The following is a 25,076-nucleotide window of genomic DNA, read 5'->3' on the forward strand; positions in this document are numbered from 1 at the left end:
AACAAACTGCACGTGCAAAACAATATCGTTGTGTGGGCCTAATCTACTGCAGGAAAAGGAGTAACTGCAGCTGAGGTGTAAGGTGAAAGTGTGTGAATATTTAACTTCCCAAAAAGACTAAAAAAAAATCAAAGCAAATAGGATTTCTTTCTATTTGTGAGAGGTTCACCTTGTTTTGTTACAGATCTGCATTCCAGTTGTGCGGAACAGGCTTTAGAATAAAAGTACAAAGTGTGTTCTGCACCATGCTCACATGGCCATCCTGGGGCATCACCTCATGTCAGATGTACAGGCACATACCTCATTCACAGGTGCACTTTTGCAGAACCCACTCCCCCAAAAAGGCCCAAAACCACACAGATAGTACAGGATTTCAGGTGCCAAAATACCTGTTTCTCCCTTTGGGGCCTAAAACAGCCTAGAATAGCTATTCTAGGCCTCACATAGACTCAATATCTGAGTAATTTTTTTTCTTCTACACCCAGCCCCTCCAGATTTAACTTGTTTGTTACCAGCAACAAACTTCCACTCCAGATCACTGCCCTTATTACACAGGAAACTTTGGCTTCTGCTGCTCTGTGGATTCTGAAATATAAAGTAAAATACTAAGTTTCTCGACAAAAGGAGAAAAACATTAAATGTAATAGGAGATAACAACTTGGTACAGTGAGCTAAGCACTATGAGGAATTCCTTCAGAAGTGAAATTATTTGCAAGTATCTTCTACCCATCCAGTAACTCCAACACAGACATAGAGCTGTTGACACATTTTGGGTTTTTTTTTAAAAAACTACAAAACAGCAAAAGTCTGGTGTAGCTTCCAATTTTGAATTTGGGATTGCTAAATTTAAACCCAGCAGCAGCCTTGCTACAGATCATTACATAAACCCAACTGCTCACCCCCCTGCACCACAGTTACTTTTGACCTAACTAGGCTCCAAGCACATTTCTTGGCCCCACTTTCTGCTGCCAGCCCACGAGGAAGCAAATACCCACAAAGAGAGGATTAAAAGTGATACAGGAATATTTGAGGAGAGACAACAGGCAGCACACAGATTTGCAGCCCCTCTTTGCCATATTATTGTTTTGGTTTTTCCTGGGTGGAGCAGGTCAGGGACATTTGGTCACACAAGGCCATGAGCTCCATCCACAAACCCCTTCACAATCACTGCAGTGCTGCTGAGTACACAAACACATTTAGATTTAAAGGAAGGTTTGGGTTTAAAGGTTTAGATTTAAGAAAGCTCCCACTTACCTGCATGCTCTTCCCTCAACTCAGAAGATGCACTGGACAGAGGAGCAAAGGCTCACAACAACACAGATTTATTTACAAACAGACTACAAACAGTCAGGCAACAGAAAATGAAAACCAAGGATAAACTTCCTTTGCACAAAATGGAAACAATTCTCTCAGGAACATGCAAGAAGATAACAGAGGGAAAACAAAGAGGAGACTTTCAGAAATTTAGGTGATTTTTTTTCCCCTCTACACACTATTTGGGTGGCCTGTTTGATACCCTCTGTGTAGCCCTGACACAGACACTGCAGACTCTGTATCTCCTTTTACATTCTCTGTGTCCTTCAGGATCCAAAGAATCAGTCACAGTCAGCATCCATGCAGCACTGGTTTAGTTTTATGTGACTCAGATGCCCTGACATATTTTGGCACAAACTGATCTTCTGTGGAATCACATTTTTTTACTTTACATTCATCAATTAAACATGCCTCCTGTCCTCAGGGAAGTATTGCATTACACTTGCAACCAGTGCAGCAGCAGGGGGAGCATCAATGACCACAGTCCATTAATTTATTTCACCTCCAAATTTATTGTAAAACCTGGGAAGCATTGAACAAATATTCCACTAGATGAGATGCAACATCAGAATCTCAATATTCTTCGAGCCAGGGCAAGACAAAACTAAGCACAGAATCCTAAGAAACTGGTAATAAACTTAGTTATGGTGCAGTAGCTTAATTAAGATGTTGTAAAAAGACACATTTGGGTTGATTTTGTTTTGTTTTCACTCTCCCACGTGCATTGGAGATGCACTACAGGATCTGTGCCATGCCAAGATATAATTCCAGTGGGGAGCAGAAGCACCTAACCCAAGTTACCAAAAATCCACAATCCTGCTTGGTCAAAAGCAGCTGCTCCCCAATAAAAGCTACCTGTGTGCTGGTGCTGGCAAAGCTTTGTGGAACCACCACCCAGCAAACCCCTGCTGCGCACGCCTGGCAGGGCTGGGGTTCCTTGGCCTCTCATTTCTACTTCTGTCCAACGTTGTGCAACCTTTTTGCAACTGCAGTAATGAGGGCAGCTCCCTTCCCACTTCCATCTTCAGAAAGCAGGAAAGTCACGTCACACTGAGGGGCCAGCTCCTTCACTGTTTCCTGCAGGATCCTGGAAAAACTGAAAGGGAAGGGAGAGAAGAGCAGAACGTTTCAGCAGCTGCTCTCTGATCTGAGATCTTTGTTTTCACCTACAAGCAAGGTACCTCGGCCACTGCTTTCTTTTGCTTTTCCTCCTATTCATGAAAGATGCAAACTTTTGTACACAATCAGATTTTAATTTTTATTTCTCCATTTCACTTTTGTTCAGCATGATGCCACATCTTCAGAGATCCTGAAGGAGGTTCTCTCCTCCCAGCTCAAAAGCTAATGCTGTTTCTAGGCCTTGCTCACAGAATACTGTGAACAACTCCGAAAACTCAAGACAGCTTTCCATCTAGGAGACTCAGATATTGTAGAAATCTACCAAAACACTGGAAAATAAGTATTAGGAAAATAAGTATTTCCCAGAGAAAAGAGCCTCCCAGTGGCAATTGGAGCTTACTTTACAATTTTTGATCCTTTGGCTAGGAAAGGGAAATGACAAAATGCAGTGAAATGTGTTAGATCCTTCTCCACCTCAGGTTTTTAATCTCTCAGCAGAAAGCTGGCACAGGTCTGTTCTCACAGTGGAAACAAGCAAACAGCAAAGGGAAGCGGCACCGAGGCACTCACTGCGGATGGAGCTTGTACAGAGTCCCGTCCACCCCAACAGTGATCTGCAGGCGCTCCACACCTCGGTTCTGCCTCCTCTTCTCCACGACAGCAGCCAGCCCTGCCCCGCAGAGCCTGGCAGCCCTGGTGGACACGGCTGCACACACCTCCTTGACGATGATGCTGTCCTCACAGGTGCTGTCCAGGCCCAGGTGCTGCAGGACGTGCCTCACCTGCAGCAGGGCCAGCCGGTCACTGCAGGGACACACGGAGCAGTGAGGGACACACAGAGCAGTGAGGGACACAGAGCAGTGAGGGACAGCTCCTCACCTCACACAGCTCTGGGCCAAGGGAAACGGGCCCACCTCAGCTCTAACACCCCCCAGTTCCCTCAAGGCTGGTTTCTGACTGAATTCAGATGGAACAGCTGCTCCTGCCATGCCCTTTGCCATGTTAGGCTGCATCTCGAACAGTAATTAGCCACCTAACCCCAAAGCCACGAGGGAGCACAGCCAGCTCAGCCACACAACTGTTACTTTCCTGAGACCCTCCTTTCAAGGCTTTCCACAGCAGAAAGTGTTTCAAATACCCTATTGTAACCACGTAGATATATGGGTACGCACATACTCGTGTATCGCTGACTTCTTGCTTTCTTAAATAAGTGCTGTTTAAAGTCCCACAAGAAATACTTAGCTTGATGGCTCAGGCATCCAAGATAACCCAGTTGTGTGGATAGGAAATGATAATTCATATAATTACAGCAATAATTCTGTGACTTCCCCACTTTCTTATTTTTAACTTTCATTCTGGAGGTGGGGGATGCACAAAGAAGAAAACTGACTTAATTGACTTCTTGAAGGAAAGGGCTCCCCACACTTGCAAAAGACTGTGTTCTAGGTGTCCCAGAAGACTTCAAGGATTTAAACCATGTAAATCTAACAACTTTACCTCTCAATCTGAGACAGGAATTTTGTTTCAAATATTCCTCTTTTCCTGAGTGATTCCGAAATGTGTCCTCTGAACAGCAGCCCTTGTTTGGTTAAGTCAATCAAAATTTCCCTTACTATTTCACCTAGGTACATTCCACTGGTCATTTTTTCATACCTGGTGGGTCAAAAGAAGAATAAAAATGTTCATTTAAAGAGATGGCTCTGTTTAGCTTGAGTAGTATGTACATGCCCCATGAACTCAAAAAAAAAGCAGTCCAACCTTGCAGAGCAATAGCCATGGAACTCCATTTCTCAATCATCAAAAATCTGTTGCAGAGACTTCAAGTGCAAACATTAATTACAATATATTTACCTATGCCAAATGGTAACAGAAGTAGGAAAAAAACCTTTGCAATATTAAACAGAATATTGTGTTAAAGCCAGAGTCCACACTGAAGAGAAACTCCTGCCTGTTCCAGCATGCATTCACCAGAGTCACATCTGATCAATATTGTCTTTACCCAACAAGCTTCAGTTGTATTTTGCCTTTGAAAAATCACCCTAAGAGGAGGAACAAAGCATGACCTAGACTTTGCAGGGAAATCTTAAAAGCTGCACTGTTGGTAATGCTTTAAGCTGAAAACAGTGTCGTGGTAACCATGTATGTCTTTGGCTTATTTCTTTCTTTTTTTGGGTTTTGTTTGGTTGGTTGGTTGGTTTTGGTTGGGTTTTTTTATATCTAGGTTACTTACCAAGCAACAAAAGAAATGCAATATTAAAATTTCCTTTCTGATTATTCATTCATTAAGCACATTTTAAAAAGCAGCCAGTGTCTCTCGAAGACTGACTCCATCAGGCTCTTGGCATCAGGACCACCACGTTTACCTCTGTTTCCCTGGGTTTAGGGAGCCTTCATCTACTTCTCTGTCATATTTTGTCCTGATGTGGTCAATGCAGCCATTGTCACCAAATGCTCCCCATTCTGTATTAATGCACATTTTTCCTTCATTCCCTTCCACTGTTTCTATGTTTTTCATGTCCTCCATGTAGCAAACATTGGTGCCTGTTCCTGGAAGGAAAGAAATTACAAGATTTCAGCTGGAAAAGTGAAGCAGCACCAGAAACTGATGGAAGATGATTGCAGTGCTCATCTTAAAGTTCTCTTTGCCTCATCTCAAATTCGAAGGCCATTTTATGATTCTATGCTTTGATATATTTCTGGATCAAAACTTGGAGGAACCTGTTGGGGGAATAATCTAAAAAGCCCAACAAGAATTCATTCAGATTTTTAAAAACATTTGCTTCTTCCATGGTCTGTGACCTGGCTGCACAGTAACTTGTCAAAACAAGAATTCATGCTCTACCTGCTTTTGTTCTTTTACCCTGCATACACTTGTTAGGCACCACCAGAGAGATGATCAAAAATCCAACAGGTTCAGGAACTTATCTGCTGCAGATGTTGCTAAGTTTCCTGCTGAGCACCACACAAATCTGCCAAGAACCCCAAGCAACTAATATATCAATATATATACTAGTGTATCAATATATACACTAGTATATCAATATATATGCTAGTATATCAATATATATACTAGTATATCAATATATATCCTAGTATATCAAAATATATACATTAATATATCAATATATATACTAGTATATTAATATATACACTAATATATCAATATATATACTAATATATCAATATATATCCTAGAATATCAATATATATACACTAATAAATATATCAATATATACACTAGTATATCAATATATACACTAATATATAAATATATACATGCTAGTATATCAATATATATCCTAGTATATCAATATATACACTAGCATATCAATATATACACTAATATATCAATATATACTAATATATATATATATATATTCTAATATATCAAACTCAAATAAAAGGTGCTGGTTTAGAGATGCCAAAGCCCAGCTCTACATAGGTGCTTCCCTCTCTCAGTGGCCACTTGGCCACCACTGTACCTGCAATAAGGCCAATCTCACAGTTTGGGTCCTCATAGCCACAGGTCATCATGGTCCCCACAGTGTCATTCACCACGGCTACAATGTCCAGGTCAAACTCCTGAAACACAAGTCACGATCAGCATGGAATGCCAGAGTGAGAGTGCTTTAAATACACCAAAATGAGCAGGAAAAACCAGCTCACATTTCTCCTCCTGATGGCCTCTCTCAGCATATCAACAACATCTTCCCCCTCACAGTCTGTTGCCTTGAATCCTTTTGTCCATCCCACAAGTGTTCCCTGAAGCAGAAGAGAAAGAAAGCCATGAGTGGAGACAAAGAGCAGACTGTACATTGCAAGCATCAGCTTTTTCTTGCCTCCCACCCCAAGGCTTTTTTTTTTCCCAAATGACATATTTGCCTGGACAGGTTACTGTGGGTGTCTGGTGCAGGCTGTGCTCGTGTGTCTTTGTTACTCCACTGCTGGTGGAAGTGGCTCCAAGTTTACTCAGCTTTTTGTCAAGGCACTGCACTCAGTATCTTCTAAAACTCATTTGGAAAATGCTTTTGTTGTAAATCATCAATCACCCATCAAACATTAACGAATCTACCGTTAATTTTTGGGCTGTTTCCTGAAGGACATTTGGTATGATCCCACAACTCCAGGCAACACTAATTTGTTTCTTTTCAGACAACAACCTGGCCTGACAGAAGTTGTTTTCCAGGTCACATGAAGTAATTAGCCTTGCACTTCCTAAGTGGCTCTGGACTGTCTGTCCAAAGGGGAAAAAAAACCATAGAAGATAACTGGGAGAAAAAGCTGATATTAAGAAACACCCTCAAGTTCCAGCAACAGCATAAGACCAAACACACAGAGCAACATATCATGGGATACAGATGTGTCTCACTCAGTTTGCCATCAATACTCTGGAATTTGCTTCCTAATCATTTGTCAAGACCTAAATGCTAGTCTGTAGGTTCAGAAAGCACATGAATTCATGTTTCCACAAAAGGCCAAGTCCTGTTGCTATACTCTCAACAGTGAGCTGGAAATTGAGACAGAGCAGACTAACTTCCAGCTTTAGAAGCTATTGTGAACCCCACCAGGACATTAAAACATTCAATAAAATAGCAGTCTCTCATTTCCCCAATATCTTACATATTTGACTAGAACTAAGCAGCACAACAACCCCTGCCCCTCTTGGAAATCCATAAATCTTTTCAGATAAGATAAAAGACATGATATCTGTCAAAAAGCCAACTCTTCCAAGCTGAGCAAGTAAGCTCAAGTCTGTCAACAGCCACTCAGCAAAAAGAAGCTAATGTGGTGCAGAAGTTACACAGTCAGAGCTGTGCAGCACAGCTTGGAAAACAACCTGGGACTGTAGCTGAGCAAGCACAAGGAGCCATTTGTTATCTCATGCCATTGAGGAGTTAAGGCAGCATAAGGAGGTTCCTGGGTTATTAAAAACATGCACTTCATTTTGCTGTCATGAGGGTTAAATCTTTATAAAACAAAAGCAAGTTCATGTCCACCGCTTACCAGAGACAAAAAGTGAAAGCTCTGCCTCCCATAGGCAGGTGGATAACACAGGACAATAATTTTCTCATGAAACACAACTGATTTGCAAAGCAAAGTAATAAATTCTCCAGACCAACAAGTCAGCCTTGCCCAAAATGATGTCATTCACCAAGCAGATGCAGAGCTACTGCAGCCCTTACCTTGTCAATGCTGGTTTGCCTGCAGGGGAAGGAGAAGGTGAAGCCCAGAGGAAGCCGAGCACCTTTAATCCCCATATAATCCAGAAAGTCTGCTATGCATTGGACAATATGGTCAAAGAGCTGGAAGGAAAGAAGAGGCATAAAAATCTCATAAGTAATCCCATATAATGGGGCTTGGCTGGATCAGTAAAACACTCATTCCAGATTACCTCTTCTCCTGTCCCTTGCATGATCTCCAAAGGAATGGCAAAGATTTTGTTGTACATTTGCACTGATCTTCTTCTCCCGCTTTTGATTTTGACCAGCAGAACCCTGAAATTTGTGCCACCAAGGTCAAGGGCAAGGAACTTTCCTTTCTCTGAAGGAATAGAAAGGCATTTCATTTTGGTGGTTCTCCTAGCACGTTTGCCAGTCAGAACAGCATACCGATGATAGCACTCTGTTCCCTATGGCATTTATGCCATCAAGCTTGCTAGCATAGGGCTGAAGATAACAGATAACACAGCAGGAAGCACCAGTTTGACAACATCAATCCCCTGGGATGTGCCAGATTAATTAGCATACTCCTCCCCACCAAAAACAGACAAGCAGCTTTCCTGAGCACTTCCAGGCGCTCAGGAGCCAGCCTCACCTGTCCCATCCGGCATCCCGCACACGTACGTGGGCAGCATCTTCACCGTGGCCTGGCCTCGCGCCTCCCTCTTCAGCCCGTACTCCAGCTCAGCCCTCATGCTGTCCCTGACCTGCTGCAGGGTGCTGGGGGGCAGCAGAAAGGGGGCGAGGGTGGCATCGAGGCGGCGGCGCTGGGCTGCCAGCCTGAGTGCCACCGCCGTGACCATGGCGGCCCCGCGGCCGCTGCCGCTCCGCGACAGCACGAACCGCACGTCACACGTGGGTACCAGCCTCCTCAGCACCTTGTGCAGCCGCTGGGCGTACCTGGCAGGGACACAGAGACCCTCCCTCAGCCTCTCACAGCCCTTTGGGGCATGGCTTACTATTGGTAGTACCAATATTGTGTATGGGATGTGCCTTGGCTTGTCTGACCTTGGTGCTGAACCAAAGAGCGGCGCTGCGGTGTTTTGTAGCCATGATATTTTCTGGAAATTCCTTTCCTTAGGATTTTTCCTCCTGAGAAGCTGAGAGGCCTCAGGAACAAAATGTAAGCATTATCTGCTGCTGTGGAATGCAACAGGTGCATCTGTGATTGGTCTCATGTGGTTGTTTCTAATTAATGTTCAATCACAGTCAGCTGGCTCGGACTCTCTGTCTGAGACAAACTTTTGTTATCATTCTTTCTTTTTAGCTAACCTTATCATTCTTCTTAGCTAGCCTGCTGATGAAATCCTTTCTTCTACTCTTTTAGTATAGTTTTAATATAATATATATCATAAAATAATAAATCAAGCCTTCTGAAACATGGAGTCAGATCCTTGTCTCTTCCCTCATCCTCAGACCCCTGTGAACACGATCACAGTGTTTCACCCCACAGACACTTTTGGCTGTGCAATGTGTGGTGTTTCACCCCACAGACACTTTGGGCTGGCTGGGTGTGTGGTGTTTCACCCCACAGACACTTTGGGCTGGCTGGGTGTGTGGTGTTTCACCCCACAGACACTTTGGGCTGGCTGGGTGTGTGGTGTTTCACTCACAGACACTTTGGGCTGGCTGGGTGTGTGGTGTTTCACCCCACAGACACTTTTGGCTGGCGGGGTGTGTGGTGTTTCACCCCACAGACACTTTGGGCTGGCTGGGTGTGTGGTGTTTCACCCCACAGACACTTTGGGCTGGCTGGGTGTTACAGCTAGGCCCATGGGGACAAGGCCAGGCCTGCAGGAGCTCTGGTGGTGCTGGGATGGAGCCTCCTCCCTTCAGAGGGAAACCACTGCTCAGGTTTCCCTCTGTGGAGAAGCTTTGAGGCGATGGTGAAGGAAAGGAGTCGGTTCTGGTGGAGGGTTTGGATACAGAGCTTTATTCTGGCCCACAGGGCTCTGAATGCAGCAGCAGCTCCAACAGAACTCCCTGAGCCCGTGGTTGCTGCTCCTTTGAACCCCGGGGAGAGGGGCAGGGAAGGGGCAGGGAGCCACCAAGCAGGGACAGGAGGGGAGGGACAAAAGGACAAAGGACACCTGGATGGCCCAATGCCCCTCAGGGGTAGAGGGCATCCTTTGGATCTGCCAATCACTCAACACCCTTCTGGAATGCCAGGATTGACAGACAGTGCTGGGAGGGGTCAGGGTGTGGAAAGGAGGGATGACTGACACACCTGGGAGGGAATCATCAGGGAAGGAATGCAGGGTTCTGAGGTAAACCATGAAATCACACCACAACTTCACTTCACAAGTTCACTTCATCTCTGGCTGCAATCAGGCCTCCAACCAGTTTGGGGGAATGGTTGGGGGAGGTTTCCAGTTTGGGAAAGCACAGGTGGAAAAACAGGGAAGTAGTGGAGGGAGAAAAAAAGAAAAGAAAAAACCCACAGTGAACTGCAGGTGTCCTAGAGGCCCAGGAGTCATGTGAGAAATCAGCTGCATTTCCTCCAACACCATTATTCCAGGTGTTCCATGTTTTTCACAGAATTCACAGAATGATGAGGTTGGAAGGGACCTTAAGGATCATCCAGTCCAACCCAGCCCCAACACCTCAACTAAACCATGGCACCCAGTGCCACATCCAGGATTTTCTTAAACATATCCAGGGATGGGGACTCCACCACATCTCTGGCCAGACCAATCCAGAATTTTATCACTCTTTTCCTAATATCCAACCTATATTTCCCTTGGTGCAGCTTGAGGCTCTGTCCTCTGTTTCTGTCAGTGCTGCCTGAGAAAGTGACCAACCCCACCTGAGCACAGGCACCTTTCAGGAGCTGTAGAGTGATAAGGTCACCCCTGAATCTCCTTTTCTCCAGGCTGAGCACCCCCAGCTCCAACTCCACTCCAAATTCTAAAGCTCCTGGGACAGCTTTGCAATACCAAAGCCACTTAGCCCTCACCCCAAAGCTGAAGCAAAACCAGCAGTTCTCTGAAAAGCCACACACACATGTGCAGATGGAGGCTCTTAACCAATATCAAATCCTCTTTGTTGCTCACCTGGGGTGTGTTTTGTAGAGCCCCCCATCAATGCCAACGGTGGTTCTCATCCTCAGCAGCTTTTTGTTGTCCCTGAGGCGGGTGAGGATGGCGGCCAGCGCGGCCGCGCACAGGTTGGCCGAGCGGAAGGACACGATGGTGCAGACGTGCTGCACAGCAACACAGTCCTCCTCTGAGGGAAACAGCTTCAGCTCTGTGAGGATCTCTCTTGTGTTGCTCAGGCCTTCCTTGTACCTGCCCCCAAAACAAGAGAATTCATCACCAAATGCAAAAACTTACAAATCAACACCTTGGCTCAAAGAGAAATGAGAGGAGACCACGGCACAACCTATCAGACAGCATGATAATTGATTCCTATAAACCAGCCATGTGTCTCCCACAGCATTCCCAGAAGTACCCAGGGGAGAGAGTTCAATGCTGAACTTCCTGGGGTTCAGCACTTGGTGACACCAATCAGCTAGTCAAGAAGAGAATGGGATAAACCAGTCCAAAGAAGGAGAGCACAAGAACAGATATACAGCTTTACTCAGTACAACAAAGAAAATAATTCCTGGAGTGACAGTGAGGACCATCAGAATCCCAGTTTTCCATGCAGTCATCCATCAGCTGATTTATAATCTGTACTACATCTCCACAGCCCCAGGATTCCCACATCAGAGAGGCTGAAAACTGCAGCAGTTGTCCCACACACTCAGGTCTCCAGAGAGGTTGTTTGAACAACCTGCATCTGGGATGTTGACCAACACAAGTTCTTACTTTTCCATTGCAGACACGTGTTTCATTTCAATCTTGCCCTTAGTAAGCAGAGCTGTTGACACTTTCCCATTGAAGAGCAGACCTTCCTTTGTCATTTTAAGGAGAATGAGTCTCACAAGTTCCCCCAAATACAGGCTGCTGATCATCTTCTCAAACCTGGAATAGAGCACAGGAAGGATTCAGGAGGTGTTCACCAGATCTTTTCCTCCACAGCATCATAGCAGAGCAACCACCTGGATTTAACACCCCATGGGCAGCTGCAGCAGCAATCCCTTGGCTCCTATATTGGAATTTACCAATATTGTGTACAGGACAATACTGAGCTTCTCTGGCCCTTGGTGCTGAGCCAAATAGTGGCAACTGTGGTGTTTCACCCCAGAGACACTTTTGGCTGGCTGGCTGTGTGGTGTTTCAGCCCACAGACACTTTTGGCTGTGCAATGTGTGGTGTTTTGCCCCACAGACACTTTGGGCTGGCTGGGTGTGTGGTGTTTCACCCCACAGACACTTTGGGCTGGCTGGATGTTGTATCTGGGCACATGGAGACAAGTCCAGGCCTGCAGGAGCTCTGGTGGTGCTGGGATGGAGCCTCCTCCTTTAAGAGGGAAACCACTGCTCAGGTTTCCCTCTGTGGAGAAGCTTTAAGGCGATGCTGAAGGAAAGGAGTCGGCTCTGGATCCAAACCCTGATGGAGGGTTTGGATCCAGAGCTTTATTCTGGCCCACAGGCCTCTGAATGCAGCACCAGCTCCAACAGAACTCCCTGAGCCCGTGGTTGCTGCTCCTTTAACCCTGGGGAGAGGGGCAGGGAGCCCTCAACCAGGTACAGGAGGGGAGGGACAAAGGGACAAAGGGCACCTGGATGGCCCAATGTCCCCCAGGGGTAGAGGGCATCCTTAGGATCTGCCAATCACTCGATGCCTTCTGGAATTCCAGGACTGACAGACAGTGCTGGGAGGGGAAAGGAGAGGTGACTGACACACCTGGGAGGGAATTATCAGGGGAGGGACCCGAGGTTCTGAGGTAAACCCTGAAATCACAGCACAACAGCCTGCAGCAGGAAGCTGCAGGAAGGGACTCACCCTCTCCAGAAGGGAAAGATCTGGATTACACAGAACCACCACCACGTCATCTCAGGTTCCCTTAAGACAATTCCTGTTCCAATGGGGCAAACACTGGAAAAGCTCTCTGGGAGCTCAGACAGGGAGTCACTTACAGTTGTTTTCCAGGGTTGAGAGATCCCAGGTCCAGCTCCCGATCGAACTCCGTGCGGAGATCATCCAAAGCACCATCGTCCCCAAAGGCCCCCCACTCTGTGTTGATGCACATCCTGCCCTCGTCCCCCTCCACCAGGCTGATGTGCCTCATCTCCTCCATGTAGCAGGCGTTGGTGCCAGTCCCTGTGGGCATTGGATAAACCACTGTTTGTTCCATGTGTGATTTTTGTTTGGGAATAAGTCAGTATATTGTCCTTGGAAGAAAGCACAAACACATAACCCTGTGGCACAGGATGTCCATATAAGCCACCTGCACCCGTGAAATCATCATTTCACAGGGAATGAAAAAAAACTGAAATTATTCTAAGATTTGACTTGTTTAAAAACATTTTTTTCTCTTTCAAATGTACTTCTGTGTGCCTAATAAAAGGCATCATAGTGCATGAAATGGAGAAACTGTGGAAAGCATAGCTGGTACTAACTACCAGACGTGAGGGGAATTCAGCTTTCTCTGGATAGACACAGTAATTTTCTATACAGTCAGCAGAAAAGTTTAGTATGCTGGTCACAACTGAGCCCAGACAAAATGGAGACTGTGGTATTTGATGGCAATGTGATCAGCATAAAAACAGCTGCTTTACAGAAGGCAGCCAGGCTGGAAAATCCAACCATTGTTTTTTCCATTTTCTTCCTGCTCTTTCCTCTATTGTGAAACTCCCTCCTACTTCAGATTTGTAGTAATTCAACAAATGAGAGGGGAAAAAACCCTTCATGGTGAACAGAAAAAATTACCAATTATGAGTCCAACTTCACAGCGCGGGTCATCATATCCACAAGTCATCATGGTTCCCACCGTGTCATTGACCAGGGCCAAAACATCAACATCTAGGTCCTAAGAGCAGAAAGATGGGTGATTAACAGGGAGAAAAGCTCAGAAAGCCTCCTCTGTGATAAAGCACCAGCATGCAGACATATTCCCTGCCTGTACTTTGAAGGCCTCATTCAGGAAAACTCCTTGGTTGGAAGACACTGCTTCCTTTTACAACACTCTTCCCACAGCCCTGTGAGGGTACAAATGTCTCTGAAGTGTTTCGCCAGCCTCTTTGCTTGAAGGATCTGTTTTTCCCCAATCCCACCTCATTTGCCAGAAAAGTGACACATTATTGGTGTGAGTGTTGTGATACTGTGCTGGGTGAAAGGACAACATCCTCTGCCACCTGAGCAGAACCCACCAGGTGGGACAGGAACACACAGAAATGCAGCTACAACATGCAGCAACACCACACTCAAGCAGAAAGCCCTTCCCTTGAGGCTGTGCAGTCTCCTCTTTGCTACAAAGTCAGCAAGATATGGAAAGATGTTTTGAATTTCTTGGCTGGTGCTACCAATAGCACCAAACATGAAAAGCAAGGCTTTCCAAAATACTAAAATATGGTGTTATCCAAAGACTGTCCGCTAGTTCAAGGGCAGATTTAATAATTTCTTACTGCTGACCTTAAAAATTGCCATCAATGGACTTGCCTGGTGCTTCTGGAGGGCCCTGTGCAGGGAGCTGACCACGTCTGTGCCCTGCACTCCTCGGACCCTGAAGTGCTTTGTCCACTCAAGGAGAACCCCCTGAAAAGAAACAGGGCAGTGACCCAAAAGCACACAAATTTAGCACACAAACCACAAAGCCAGTCAAGACTGAAGAGTGTGGAGAAGTCCATTATTAAAACTCAGCCAAAATGAGTCAGAGTAGAACATCTCACCTTGGAGCGCCTGTCAGTACCAACCTCCAAGTCACATCTTACCTTGGGGTGCATGTCAGTACCAACACAGCCAAAAAGGTACAGTCATAAAGTCCCAATTCCGTAAATGTGTCTCCCTGTGCTTCATTTAAAGCACATGTGGCTTTCCTATGCTGATCACAGTCTAATAGCATTAAGCAAAAAGCGTTTGCAGGACTGGAGCCCAAAGCACAGACCCCTAGAAATAAGAGAGGCTAGAATGAGAGAACACAAAATAATTTTTGTTTCCTTAAGAAGTATTTCAAGCAGCTCAGCTACAGGTATTTCCTATTCAGAATCAACTGTAAATAAAAAAAAAAAAAAAAACCAAAAAAACAAACAAAAAAAAACAAACTAGGAGTGATTAAAAAACTAAAAATGTGTGACAGAAGTGCACATCTCTTTCTAACAGTGTTAATGCAGGGCACATGGTTCCTGTGGAATTGGGTACTGACAGAGCAATAGAATAGCTTTAGCTTAAAGATGCTGCTGCCTTGAGATGAGAAATGAATCACTGAAGGATAGTCAGGTCTAGTTAAGTACTAAAAGTCATCCCTGCCTTCTTCAAAGAGCTATTTAAGCATGACCCCAGATAAAAGCCACAGGGCAGCACCTGCACTCACAACAGCTTCTCCAGACTCTGCAAGGAGCTGAGCTCGACAAGAGCATTTCTTATGCACCTTACCTCATCCAGTTTGGTCTGTTTGCACGGAAAAGAAAAGGTAAAGCCAAGAGGTAACTTCTTCTGCTTCAGGTTTCTGGTCTCCATGAAGTCTGACAGACAGTCAGCAATGTAATCAAAGAGCTGCAGGAAGAGAGGACGGTTGGGCAGTGTCCCACAGGCAGGTGCAGCAGCAGCACAGTGTGGTGTTTGTGAGGGTTTCTAGGATGAGCTGAGAGATGAGAATCTGACTCTATGTTCTCAGAAGGCTGATATTATATTGTATTGTATTACAATGCTATACTAAAACTATCCCAAAGAAAAAGAAAGGATCTATCAGAAGGTTTAACGAAAATGATAGTGAAAGCTCGTGACTGACTCCTCAGAGTCTGACACAGCTGATGGTGATTGGTCATTAAGTAAAAACAATTCACATGTTTGGATGAACAATCTCCAGACCACATTCCAGAGCAGCAAAGCATGGAGAAGCTGGGGCTCCTCATCTTCCCAGGAGAAGAAATGCTGGTGAAGAGGATTTTTCAGAAAACAGAAAAAGCACAGCAGCATTGGTGCCCTACCTCAGCTCCGTTGCCCTGGGTGACTTCCTTGGGTGTGGGGTAGAACTTGCTCTCCAGCTGGCTGCTCTGCTTGCCATCATCAGACACCCTCACCTGGTGGGCACGGAGCTGGGAGCCCCCCAGGTCCACAGCAAGGAACTCCCCCTTCTCTGCAACACAGGGGACAACAACATCACTGGGATGGCCACAGAGATGGCCAGGGGCTGCTGGAACCTGGAAACTGGGAATCTGGGACCTTGTGTGCTGACAGGCACTGACCCCCAAAAGAACACTACATTTAACCTAAGGCTGTATAGAAGACTTCCAAAATTAAATAATAGGACTGAAATCATTGGCGTGTAGTTTGAATAGAAATGTGTAATATCACAGAATAGAAAACTTAGAGTTTAAAGTTTTAAAATATAGTAAGATACATAAAACAAGATAGAATATGTATAAAACAATATAGATAGAATATACATAAAACAAAACAAGATAGAATATCCATAAAACAAGATAGAATATCCATAAAACAAGATAGAAGTTTAAAAGCGGAAGCCAGTCCTTCTTCTTCACAAGTTTAAGTAGTATTATGTAATTGGATAAAAAACTCCACATTGCAGGCCACAGATAATTAGTTATTAAGTCAAAAGTAAAAATAATTGTAGTGCCATTTCTTAATTAGACAGTTTATCTTTTAAAAGCCTTGTAAAGAGAGAGAGATAGGTCTCCAGTTTTTAATAGAAGTGTGTAATATCACATAGTAGAAAACTTAAAGTTTCAGAATATATTAAGATATATAAAACAAGATAGAATACACATAAAACAAGATAGAAGTTTTAAAACAGAAGCTAGTCCTTCTTCTTCACAAGTTTAAGTATTATTATGTAATTAGATTAAAGAGTCCACATTGTGGGCCACAGATAGTGAGTTATTAAGTTAAAAGTAAAAATAATTTAAGTGTCATTTTTTGTTTTTTAAGGGTAAACTGTCTAATTTTAAATTAGACAGTTTACCCCTGAAAAGCCTTGTAAAGAGAGAGGTCTCCATTTTTTAGTTTATTAGAGTGAAGTGCTGTAAAACTGACAGTTTATAAAACTGTAACATAAATAAGAACTAACAAACATCTGAATCTGAACAAGAAATACCATCTCCCACATTTAATCCTGACCCTAACAAAAAAAGCAAAGGTTTAACAAGGTGCTTTGCTGATGGGCACAGCCCAGGGCCCTCCCTCAGCACAGGCAGAGCCTCTCCTGCCCCAGGATGGCAGATCCTGATCCTGGATGGGCCTGGGAGCATCAGGAGGGCTGAGAGACCCTCAGCAAGATCAGGTCTCTCCTTTCAGCCTGCTGTGTAACAGCTAATTCAATGTTTGTTTGGCAGTTTGGGTTGTTCCCCCTGCACACAGGGGCTGCCAAACCATCACCTGAAATGTGGCACAAGGTCATTGCCTGTATCCAGTGGAGGATGCAGGATTTTCAGACACATGTTAAGACTCAGCTCTAGTGCAGAAGTCAGGTTCTAAGTGGGACAAAGCCAATTTGCCACCCAAAGTCAACCAACACAATCCTTTTCCTTTTCTTTTGGTGTTTCTGTGAAAGCCCCATTTGGTTTCACAGGCTTGCTGAGACACACACATCTCCAGCAGCAAACCTCAGATGGAAGGACAGCTTGGCCTCGCTGCTACAATAAAATTTGTTTATCCCACACACAGGAAAATGCCCTTCCCCAAAGGAAAACACAGTGGGGTATGTGCCTAGCCTTGCATGATCTTTGTTCCACAGTCCAAACATGACAAAATCTGGTCCTGAAAGGGAAGGAAGCAGGAAATTCTACCTGTAATACCATGGTCTGCTATCAAAGGTGAGGAGGCAGATTGGGTTACTCAGTAAACTGTGACATTAGTCAGACTGTTAATCCCTAAACTATGAAAGATGCTCTAAATGAGTCATTTCAGACAGCAACACTGAGGGCACCAAAAAATCTCTAAGATAATAATAATAGTAATAGTAATAAAAGAAGAAGGAGGAGAAGGAGGAGAAGGAGGAGAAGGAGGACGACTCAATAATAATAATAAATAATGGAGGAATAACCATCCAAGTTTGAGTGGTTTAAACCTGCTGGAATTTTTAACCAGTCTGGCAGCAAAATAACCAACAAGGATTTTTCCAGAGGGCAAAAATAGAAAAATCAGTGTGATACTTGGAGTGGGCAGTGTGTCAATAGGATATGGCCCAGCTTGATGCTGCAGCATGTCCTTGGCACACAGGAAAGGCCACACAGACCATCCAAGCCTGGCCTTGGGAGACATCAGCTCTTGCTGATGACACTACATGCAATTTTCCAGGTCTCCTGGCCTCAGGGGCTCCCTGCTGTTCCAAAACAACATCTGAGACCTGTGAGACCCCAGGACCAGTGACCAGTGACTGTCACTGAGATGGCAAGGGTTAAAAAAGGACTTGTTTCTCTTTGGCAAAACTAGCAGCAAAGGAAGAGTGCCCCCTTCCATCCGTTTGTGTATAACTTCTCTCAGACATGCCTCATTTCAAGGCACTTGCCTTCAAATGCCTTTTTTATGCCATGAAAGCTGTTATTCCTCATTTAATTGCAGGGAAATTACCATCAGAGGGAACAAAGTCATGTGGAAAAGTACAAAGCTAACATTTCAGCTTTCTGCACAGCTGGTTTACACCGAGTCCTGATCTCGGTGAGACACAGAATCCTGCACAAATTAACTTGGTTAAACCTGGGGAAAATGCCATTTTCTGTCAGCCTGCACTGCCAGGAGCCAGCTGAGGAGTTTTATTTTGGGTGTGCTTGCTTCTCCAAACAAGATGAGCTTTTAGTTCCTATCTCATCCTCCCAGAGGACACCACTGCACTTTCTCTGTTCAAGTCTCAGCTGAAGAAGCAGAGCAGTTCCTGGCAGATCCCACTGAGGAGCAGTTTATTCCAATGGAGAAGGCAAGGAAGGAAGGGCAGAAGGGATCACTTTTTTGGGGAATTAGCAGAAGCAGTGCAGAATTTGTGGGTCCCAGCTCTGAGGATGCCCTGCTGCCGTCCCTTGGCAGGTTGAGGGGTTTCACTGCAGCACCCTGCCCTCCCTGCAGCTCCAAGGCCAGGTCACACATCCCAGAGCCCCAGCAGAGTGCACTGCAGGCTCTGGGCTGCAGAGGCTGCCCTTGCCATGTCCACCACAGCTCCTGCAGCAAGGCCTGCACTAGGACAGACGGGACAAGCTGCTCCTGAGCACTTCCCAGCTCCTTTCCTCAAACAAGCGGCTCCAGGCCAAAATCCACCTGGTGCAAGGGAAAAACCACTCTGCCAGTGTAGGAGTGACGGGGGTAGGACAGTCGGGACAGACGGACACAAGAGATCTCTGCAGCCAGGTCAGGAACTTGGGGTTTATTGCAGAGGGCCTGGGTTCAGGGCCCTGCTGGGATTTGGGGTTTATTGCAGAGGGCCTGGGTGCAGGGCCCTGCTGGGATTTGGGGTTTATTGCAGAGGGCCTGGGTGCAGGGCCCTGCTGGGATTTGGGGTTTATTGCACAGGGCCTGGGTGCAGGGCCCTGCTGGGATTTGGGGTTTATTGCAGAGGGCCTGGGTGCAGGGCCCTGCTGGGATTTGGGGTTTATTGCAGAGGGCCTGGGTGCAGGGCCCTGCTGGGATTTGGGGTTTATTGCAGAGGGCCTGGGTGCAGGGCCCTGCTGGGAGCTGCCAGCCACAGCCCAGAGCAGGCCCCAGAGAGAGAAAGGGGCAGAGAGGATGAGAGGGTGAGAGAGTAAGAGGGTAAGAGAGTAAAAGGGTAAGAGAGTAAGAGGCATAAGAGAGTAAAAGGGTAAGAGAGCAAGGTTCCCGTTACAAAACAATAAATCTTCTTCTGTGTTGAATATTCTGATTCTCACTAACCAATCTAGTACAAGATACAAATCCTACAGCAATTCCATACAGCCTGTAAGAATCACTACATTACCACACTGTGTTACATTTTAAACCCTAAAAACTCCTCTTTGGGCCCCTTCTGCCAAGCTGCAGGGTCTGCTCTGACCCTGGGGTCTGTCTGCAAGCAGAGGGTGTTGTTCCATCAAAAGGGGATTACTTGCAGGCAGCCACACCATTGTTTTCCAGTTGTTCAGTAACTGAGGTATCTCAAAGCTTGCTTTCATTTCCATCTCACTTACAGTTTCCATATTCTCAAAATCTTTTGCCAGGCAATCATATTTATAAGACTTTCCTGTTTCATCTTCCCCACCATGCCAGCCCTCCCCAGGCTCAGTATCAGCACACACACGTTCTCAGTGAGTGACCTGGCTGCCCTGTGTGTGTGTGTGTGTGCTGTGCTGCTGGCAGCAGGGCTGAGCAGGGACCCACCTGAGCCGTCGGGCAGCGAGCGCACGAACGAGGGCAGCATCTTCACTGCTGCCGTGGGGTTGGTGTCCCTGGCCAGCCCCTTCAGCATCTCAGCCTGGAAACGAGCTGCCACATCCTGCAGGACATCATCAGGGAGGCGCAGCTGGTGCAGGAACCTGTCCACCTGCAGGGAGGGAAGGTGGCACTCAGCCATGCAGGCTCCTTGCGCTGCTTGTTCGCTTCATTTTCTGTCACGGACATATTTTATGAACATCCTTTTGCCAGGATTTTTCTCCTGAGAAGCCTCAGAAAAGAAATGTAAACAATAATTATCTGCTTGCTTGGAATGTGGTTTGGAGGTCCAAAAGGTGCATTTTTGATTGGTTCCCTGTGAATTGTTTTTACTTAATGACCAATCCCAATTCAGCTGTGTCAAACTCTGAGAAGTCAGTTGTGAGCTTTCATTATCATTCTTTGCTAGCCTTCTGATGTCTCCTTTCTCTTTCTTTAGTATATCATTTTCTTTTAATAAAATATCATAAAATAATAAATCAGCCTTCTGAGAACTTGGAGTCAAGATTCTCATCTCTTCCCTCGTCCTGGTGACCCCCTCAGACACCACCACACATTTTCGACCTCAGCACTGAAGTTCTCATGATTGCCATTGTAAGCAAGCTCCAGGTCATCATCAGGGCATTCACTCTTCTAAAGAAACTTTGGTTTGGAAATGTTTAGTGCAGCCTTGGTGAATCACTGCCCAAAAGTTGGCCGTCTCTTCTGATGGCTCAGTAACTTGACAATCTATGTAAGCCATGAGATTTTCTTGGTACCCTGACAAGCTGTTTCCACACCATCCTCTCCTGCTAGAGATGTAATGAGCTAGAACTGCAAAGTGTGTCAATCTGGTGAGAATTTGACCTCTCCAGAAAATGCCATCAGCACTCAAGCATGTCAGCCACAACCCAAAAATGTCTATTCAGCTACTGCTTCACTCCACAGACAATTAACTTTGTTGGCATGCCAGGCTGGAACTCAAAGCCTTTTTCCCACTCCAGCTCTGCTCTCCATTCTCTTGTGATTCTAGGATTACATCTAAAACACATTTTTTTGGGTACAATCAATACCCTTTGTTAAAGGTCTGTAACTCACAGAATACATCAAAATAGAAGGCAGTTGAATAGAAAAGAATTCCAAATATCTATGAAGCAGCTCAGATAAACTGGCAGAGAAGTTAACCAGTGTTTATGAACAGCTTCATCAGGACAAAGTGAAAGGTTTTTTCCTTAAGGACCACACACATACATACAAAGTCCCACCATGGCTGGATTTAAAAGGCTGCATTGCTTAAACAGAGGGCAGTGCAGGTTGTAGATAAGTTGGTCTCTGCTGCAGTTTGGACTATTTGACTGCCTATTTTCATGAGGTACAAACTAATTACCTATTCACAGTGCCATTTTAAACTGATGGTCAGCAATAACCCACCAGAAAGAGCCAGGATCCTGAAAGTCACTCCAGCACTCACTTAACAGACACAGAGAGGAGAAAATGTTAAACTACAACATCCAATTGTCCCAGAGCAGCAGCTGCCTTTGGATACAGCTGTGCCTTGAAAAGGCTGTTATTCAGATTTGTCTTTGTAGCCCTTGTTTGTGCAAGTATTTCATTTCCTCCAATGGTTTTTTGAAGCTCCACCACTGTGTAGGATCCATCATCTTAGCTTATGCACCTGTACTGGTTTTTTGGAGAAAATGCAGTGACTGGAGACATGCAGCACTCATGCACTCTGACACAGACCCAAATGGCAATGTGACAGAAACCCCTGTGGGGGAAAAGCTCTCAAGAGTAATAAAAATTACTGTGTCTGTTTGCAGAGAACCTGCACCAGCTCCCTGCTGCCCAGACACTGCATTCCCCACCCTGTTTACCTACAACCACAGGAGCAGACAGTCCTTTCCAAGGAACCAGATAAGGCAGAGCCCAGGAAATCCTGCTGCTCTCCAGCCTGATTCACAGCCTGAGCAAGGCCCTGCTCTCAGAACCATTTACTGGTGAGCACAGGAATGGCCAGGCTGTGCTAAACCAAACTGGTCAACCCCCTCCCATGGCACAGGAACAGGGCCTTGCCTCATTTATGGAAACAGCTCTGTTTTCATGGCAGGAGGCTCTTGGTTTTGCCACCACAGAGTAAATAAGCCTGGAGAGGGAGAGGTGGGAAGAAATTTCTTTCTAATAAGCGAGGAATCGGCTCTGTTCTGTAAATCCTATCCTGGGCTGCCTGTAGGAGAAGTCTGAGGAGCATGTGGTTTCTTGCCTTCAGGAAGGGCTAGTCTGCACCTTACAGAAAGACTTTTTGATTTTTTTTAATGCAGCCTTGAATTTTTTGCCAGAATTCCTCTGCTCTGTTTGCCAGAGCAGCAAAATTCTGTTTGCCAGAATTCCTCTGCTCCCTTGTCTCCACTGTCCTCACTCAGCTGCAAGCTGGATGTTTCCTTGCAAAGCCCACTCCATCCAAGCACTGCTCCACAAGGTCCTTCTCTCTCTTAGTAAAAAGAATGAAGAAATAGTTCTGTCTAGATAAGAGATAGCTCCTCACAGAGGGGAGGGGCAGTGAGGCCTTTTTCTGATCACATTAAATCCCAGGGATAAAAGGGCCATGACTGAGTCAGGGACATCTGATTGTTGAGATACCAGTACTTCCCTTGGAATCTCTCCAAAACAGAATTAATGGAAGAACAGGCCACTCCATGTTTTGGGCACAGACAGGAGAAGCTGGAGCTGCTCCCTTTGCTGATGAGCTCAGTGATGGAGGCAGATCCAAGCACCAGCACCTTGGATCTCCCACCACACCCACAGACAGCCCCAGCTCCCACCTTTCCAGAAACCAGAGAACAGAGCCTGGCAGCAATGGCACCTGCCAGCACTCAGTGCAGACCCCAGGAGTACAGAGGGGACATGTCCACAAAGCAGAGGACCTCTGAGCCATGAAGCTTACAGGTCTCACACGGTCTCATGATGGACACAAGCCCAAAAACCCATTTCAGCATGGCATGAAAGTAGATTGGGGAAGAGCAACCATTAGGCAGCTCACTGCCAGTACTGATAACTCCAGATCTGAGCCATCTCAAGCTTTTCCAACTATACACATCAGAGTGATTAGCCAGTTTTGGATAACCACAGAGGAGGCACAGGAACCCCAACACCAGCTGGAAATCTCTCCTGAATCTCAGCAGACCCAGACCAAAGACCACAGGGGTTTTCCCTGTCCTTGCTACGTGACTGACTCCTGATTCCTGCTCAGCTTGAGAAATCCCATCATTCATGATACATTGCAAGGGGACTCTGCCAGAGCCATCCCTTCTGTCCTCTGGGCTCTTCCACACCATGCCAGATAAAGCTTAAGCACTTTTCCTTACTGCAGAGAATTTGCTCTGTTACTGGGAGAGCACTTATGACTGTGCAGGGAAAACCACTAACCAGACCTATTTTCACACTCACCAGGTGGTTTAAGGTCTAAACACCTCCTACCCCATTTGGTTGAATGGTTTTAGTGGATAATGCCATTATATGGTCTGCATTACTCACTGCAGACCCCTCTGTATCTGGGTAACACAGCTCCTAAAATAGCAACCAGCTAATGCTGCAACTTACCTTCGTTATTTGATCCTCTTTTAGCTTTGTGAAATGGAAAGCTAGCAAGTGGACAGCAAACATTTTCCTGAAGCAGATGGATGAGTCAGTAGTGACAGAGCTGCTGTGAGTAACTCCAAAGCGACAGATCTTTATTCACCAAGCTGGAGCTAGAGAAACTTCAGCAGAGGCATTTTCCCCCGTGTGCAATAGCAGAGTTCCTGGGAAATTGAGTCCAGAAATAAATCCATGCAGTGTGATGGGTCAGTGATTAAACTTGTGCCTCTTTGTATCACACCCCCACACATCACCCCAAAGTCCCTCCCTCCCTCCCCAGCCGCACACTTCATTGTGCCACAGCAGGCACCTGGAGAGCTGCCAAGCTGAAGGGGAGAAAAATCGATTTTGTTACTGCCCCACTTGGGAATTGTTACCACTTCTCAAAGCAGTTGCTACGCAGCCTGCCCCGCTCCGTGCTCCGCTCCAGGGGCTGACGGGCTCCCACCACGGCCAGGGCTGCCGGGAATCTGGGCAGCTGAACGGCTTAGGAGACTTCTTCCCTCTGCTCAGCTCTTCTGCATGAATTGCCTTCACTCCAGCTCTGCACAGTGCACCCTTATCTGCAGCTTTGTACAAATTAAGCTTCAGCCGTGTAAAGAGCAGAGACACACAGACCCCTGCCCCCAGCTGGAATGCCTCTTGTGCAATTCCCAGCAGGGAGGTTTTGGGCTGATTCTTCTCCCTTTTCCCAAAGCTCCAGAGCAGTGAAGATCCTCAGTGCTGCAAAACCTGGGGGGAGGAGAGATTTAGCTGGCAGAAAGCAGTGTGGGTATCACACTGTCCCACTGAAGGATGCAAGAGCAGCTTCCTTACACCATCAGAGCCTGACACAGCCTTTAACCATCACTCTCAAATCCACTCTGAATACACCAGTGTTTCCAGGATGTTGTCACTGCATCAAGTGATATGGACCATGGAAACATCATCCCAAGGAAACTCGGTGAAATGCTGACACAAAGGAGAGGAAGAAAGTAAAAGGCATTCTCATGGGGTAATGAGAGGCTCACCCTCAAACTACACTCACACAGAATGTGTTTCCCCCCCAGTTGCTGTTCAGCTGAACTGAGCACAGCTACTGCAGACAATTGTCACCCTGAATTTTGCAGAACAAGGTAACAATTAAAAATTATTTCGATAGATTAGAAAAACAGCAGGGGGAGAAGAAGAAAGGGGGAGTGCCAAGTAATGTGAGGAAACACAAAGAACTAGTGAGTGGTGGGAATTGTCTAGAGATCCAGAGAAGGGCAGGGGCAGCCAGTCAGTAGAAAGGATGTCTGGCCACATCAGTTCATAGCCTAGAGTGGACCCAACCATCTCATGCTATTGTAAAAAGAAAAAAGTACAGCTGATCGTGGTGGGCTGCATCTACAGGAGG

The 25,076-nt window shown here is 45.8% G+C and overlaps 1 protein-coding gene across 2 annotated transcripts; it reads right to left on the reverse strand.

Annotated features, from left to right (window-relative positions):
* Positions 1-2,112: 2,112 nt before the first annotated feature.
* Positions 2,113-23,896, reverse strand: LOC128944959 (hexokinase HKDC1-like). Of its 2 annotated transcripts, XM_054288466.1 has the most exons (18): positions 23,663-23,896; positions 20,036-20,198; positions 15,685-15,833; positions 15,131-15,250; positions 14,198-14,293; positions 13,469-13,568; positions 12,676-12,859; positions 11,462-11,617; positions 10,706-10,939; positions 8,248-8,552; positions 7,826-7,974; positions 7,617-7,736; positions 6,100-6,195; positions 5,916-6,015; positions 4,797-4,980; positions 3,931-4,086; positions 3,004-3,237; positions 2,113-2,410 (listed from the first exon to the last, which is right to left on the reverse strand). In XM_054288466.1, exons 1-18 carry the CDS (start codon positions 23,723-23,725, stop codon positions 2,266-2,268), a joined length of 2,754 nt encoding a protein of 917 aa, XP_054144441.1. In that variant the 5' UTR covers positions 23,726-23,896; the 3' UTR covers positions 2,113-2,265. The 2 variants fall into 2 exon arrangements, with proteins under 2 accessions (XP_054144441.1, XP_054144439.1); XM_054288464.1 differs by lacking the exons at positions 4,797-4,980; positions 5,916-6,015; positions 6,100-6,195; ... (10 more) ...; positions 20,036-20,198; positions 23,663-23,896 and adding an exon at positions 4,664-4,789.
* Between the last annotated feature and the right edge of the window lie 1,180 nt (positions 23,897-25,076).

The sequence above is a fragment of the Melozone crissalis genome, unplaced genomic scaffold, assembly GCF_028551555.1.
Source record: "Melozone crissalis strain CALT ecotype California unplaced genomic scaffold, PUWL_Pcris_2 ptg000062l_1, whole genome shotgun sequence".
Taxonomy (NCBI): domain Eukaryota; kingdom Metazoa; phylum Chordata; class Aves; order Passeriformes; family Passerellidae; genus Melozone; species Melozone crissalis.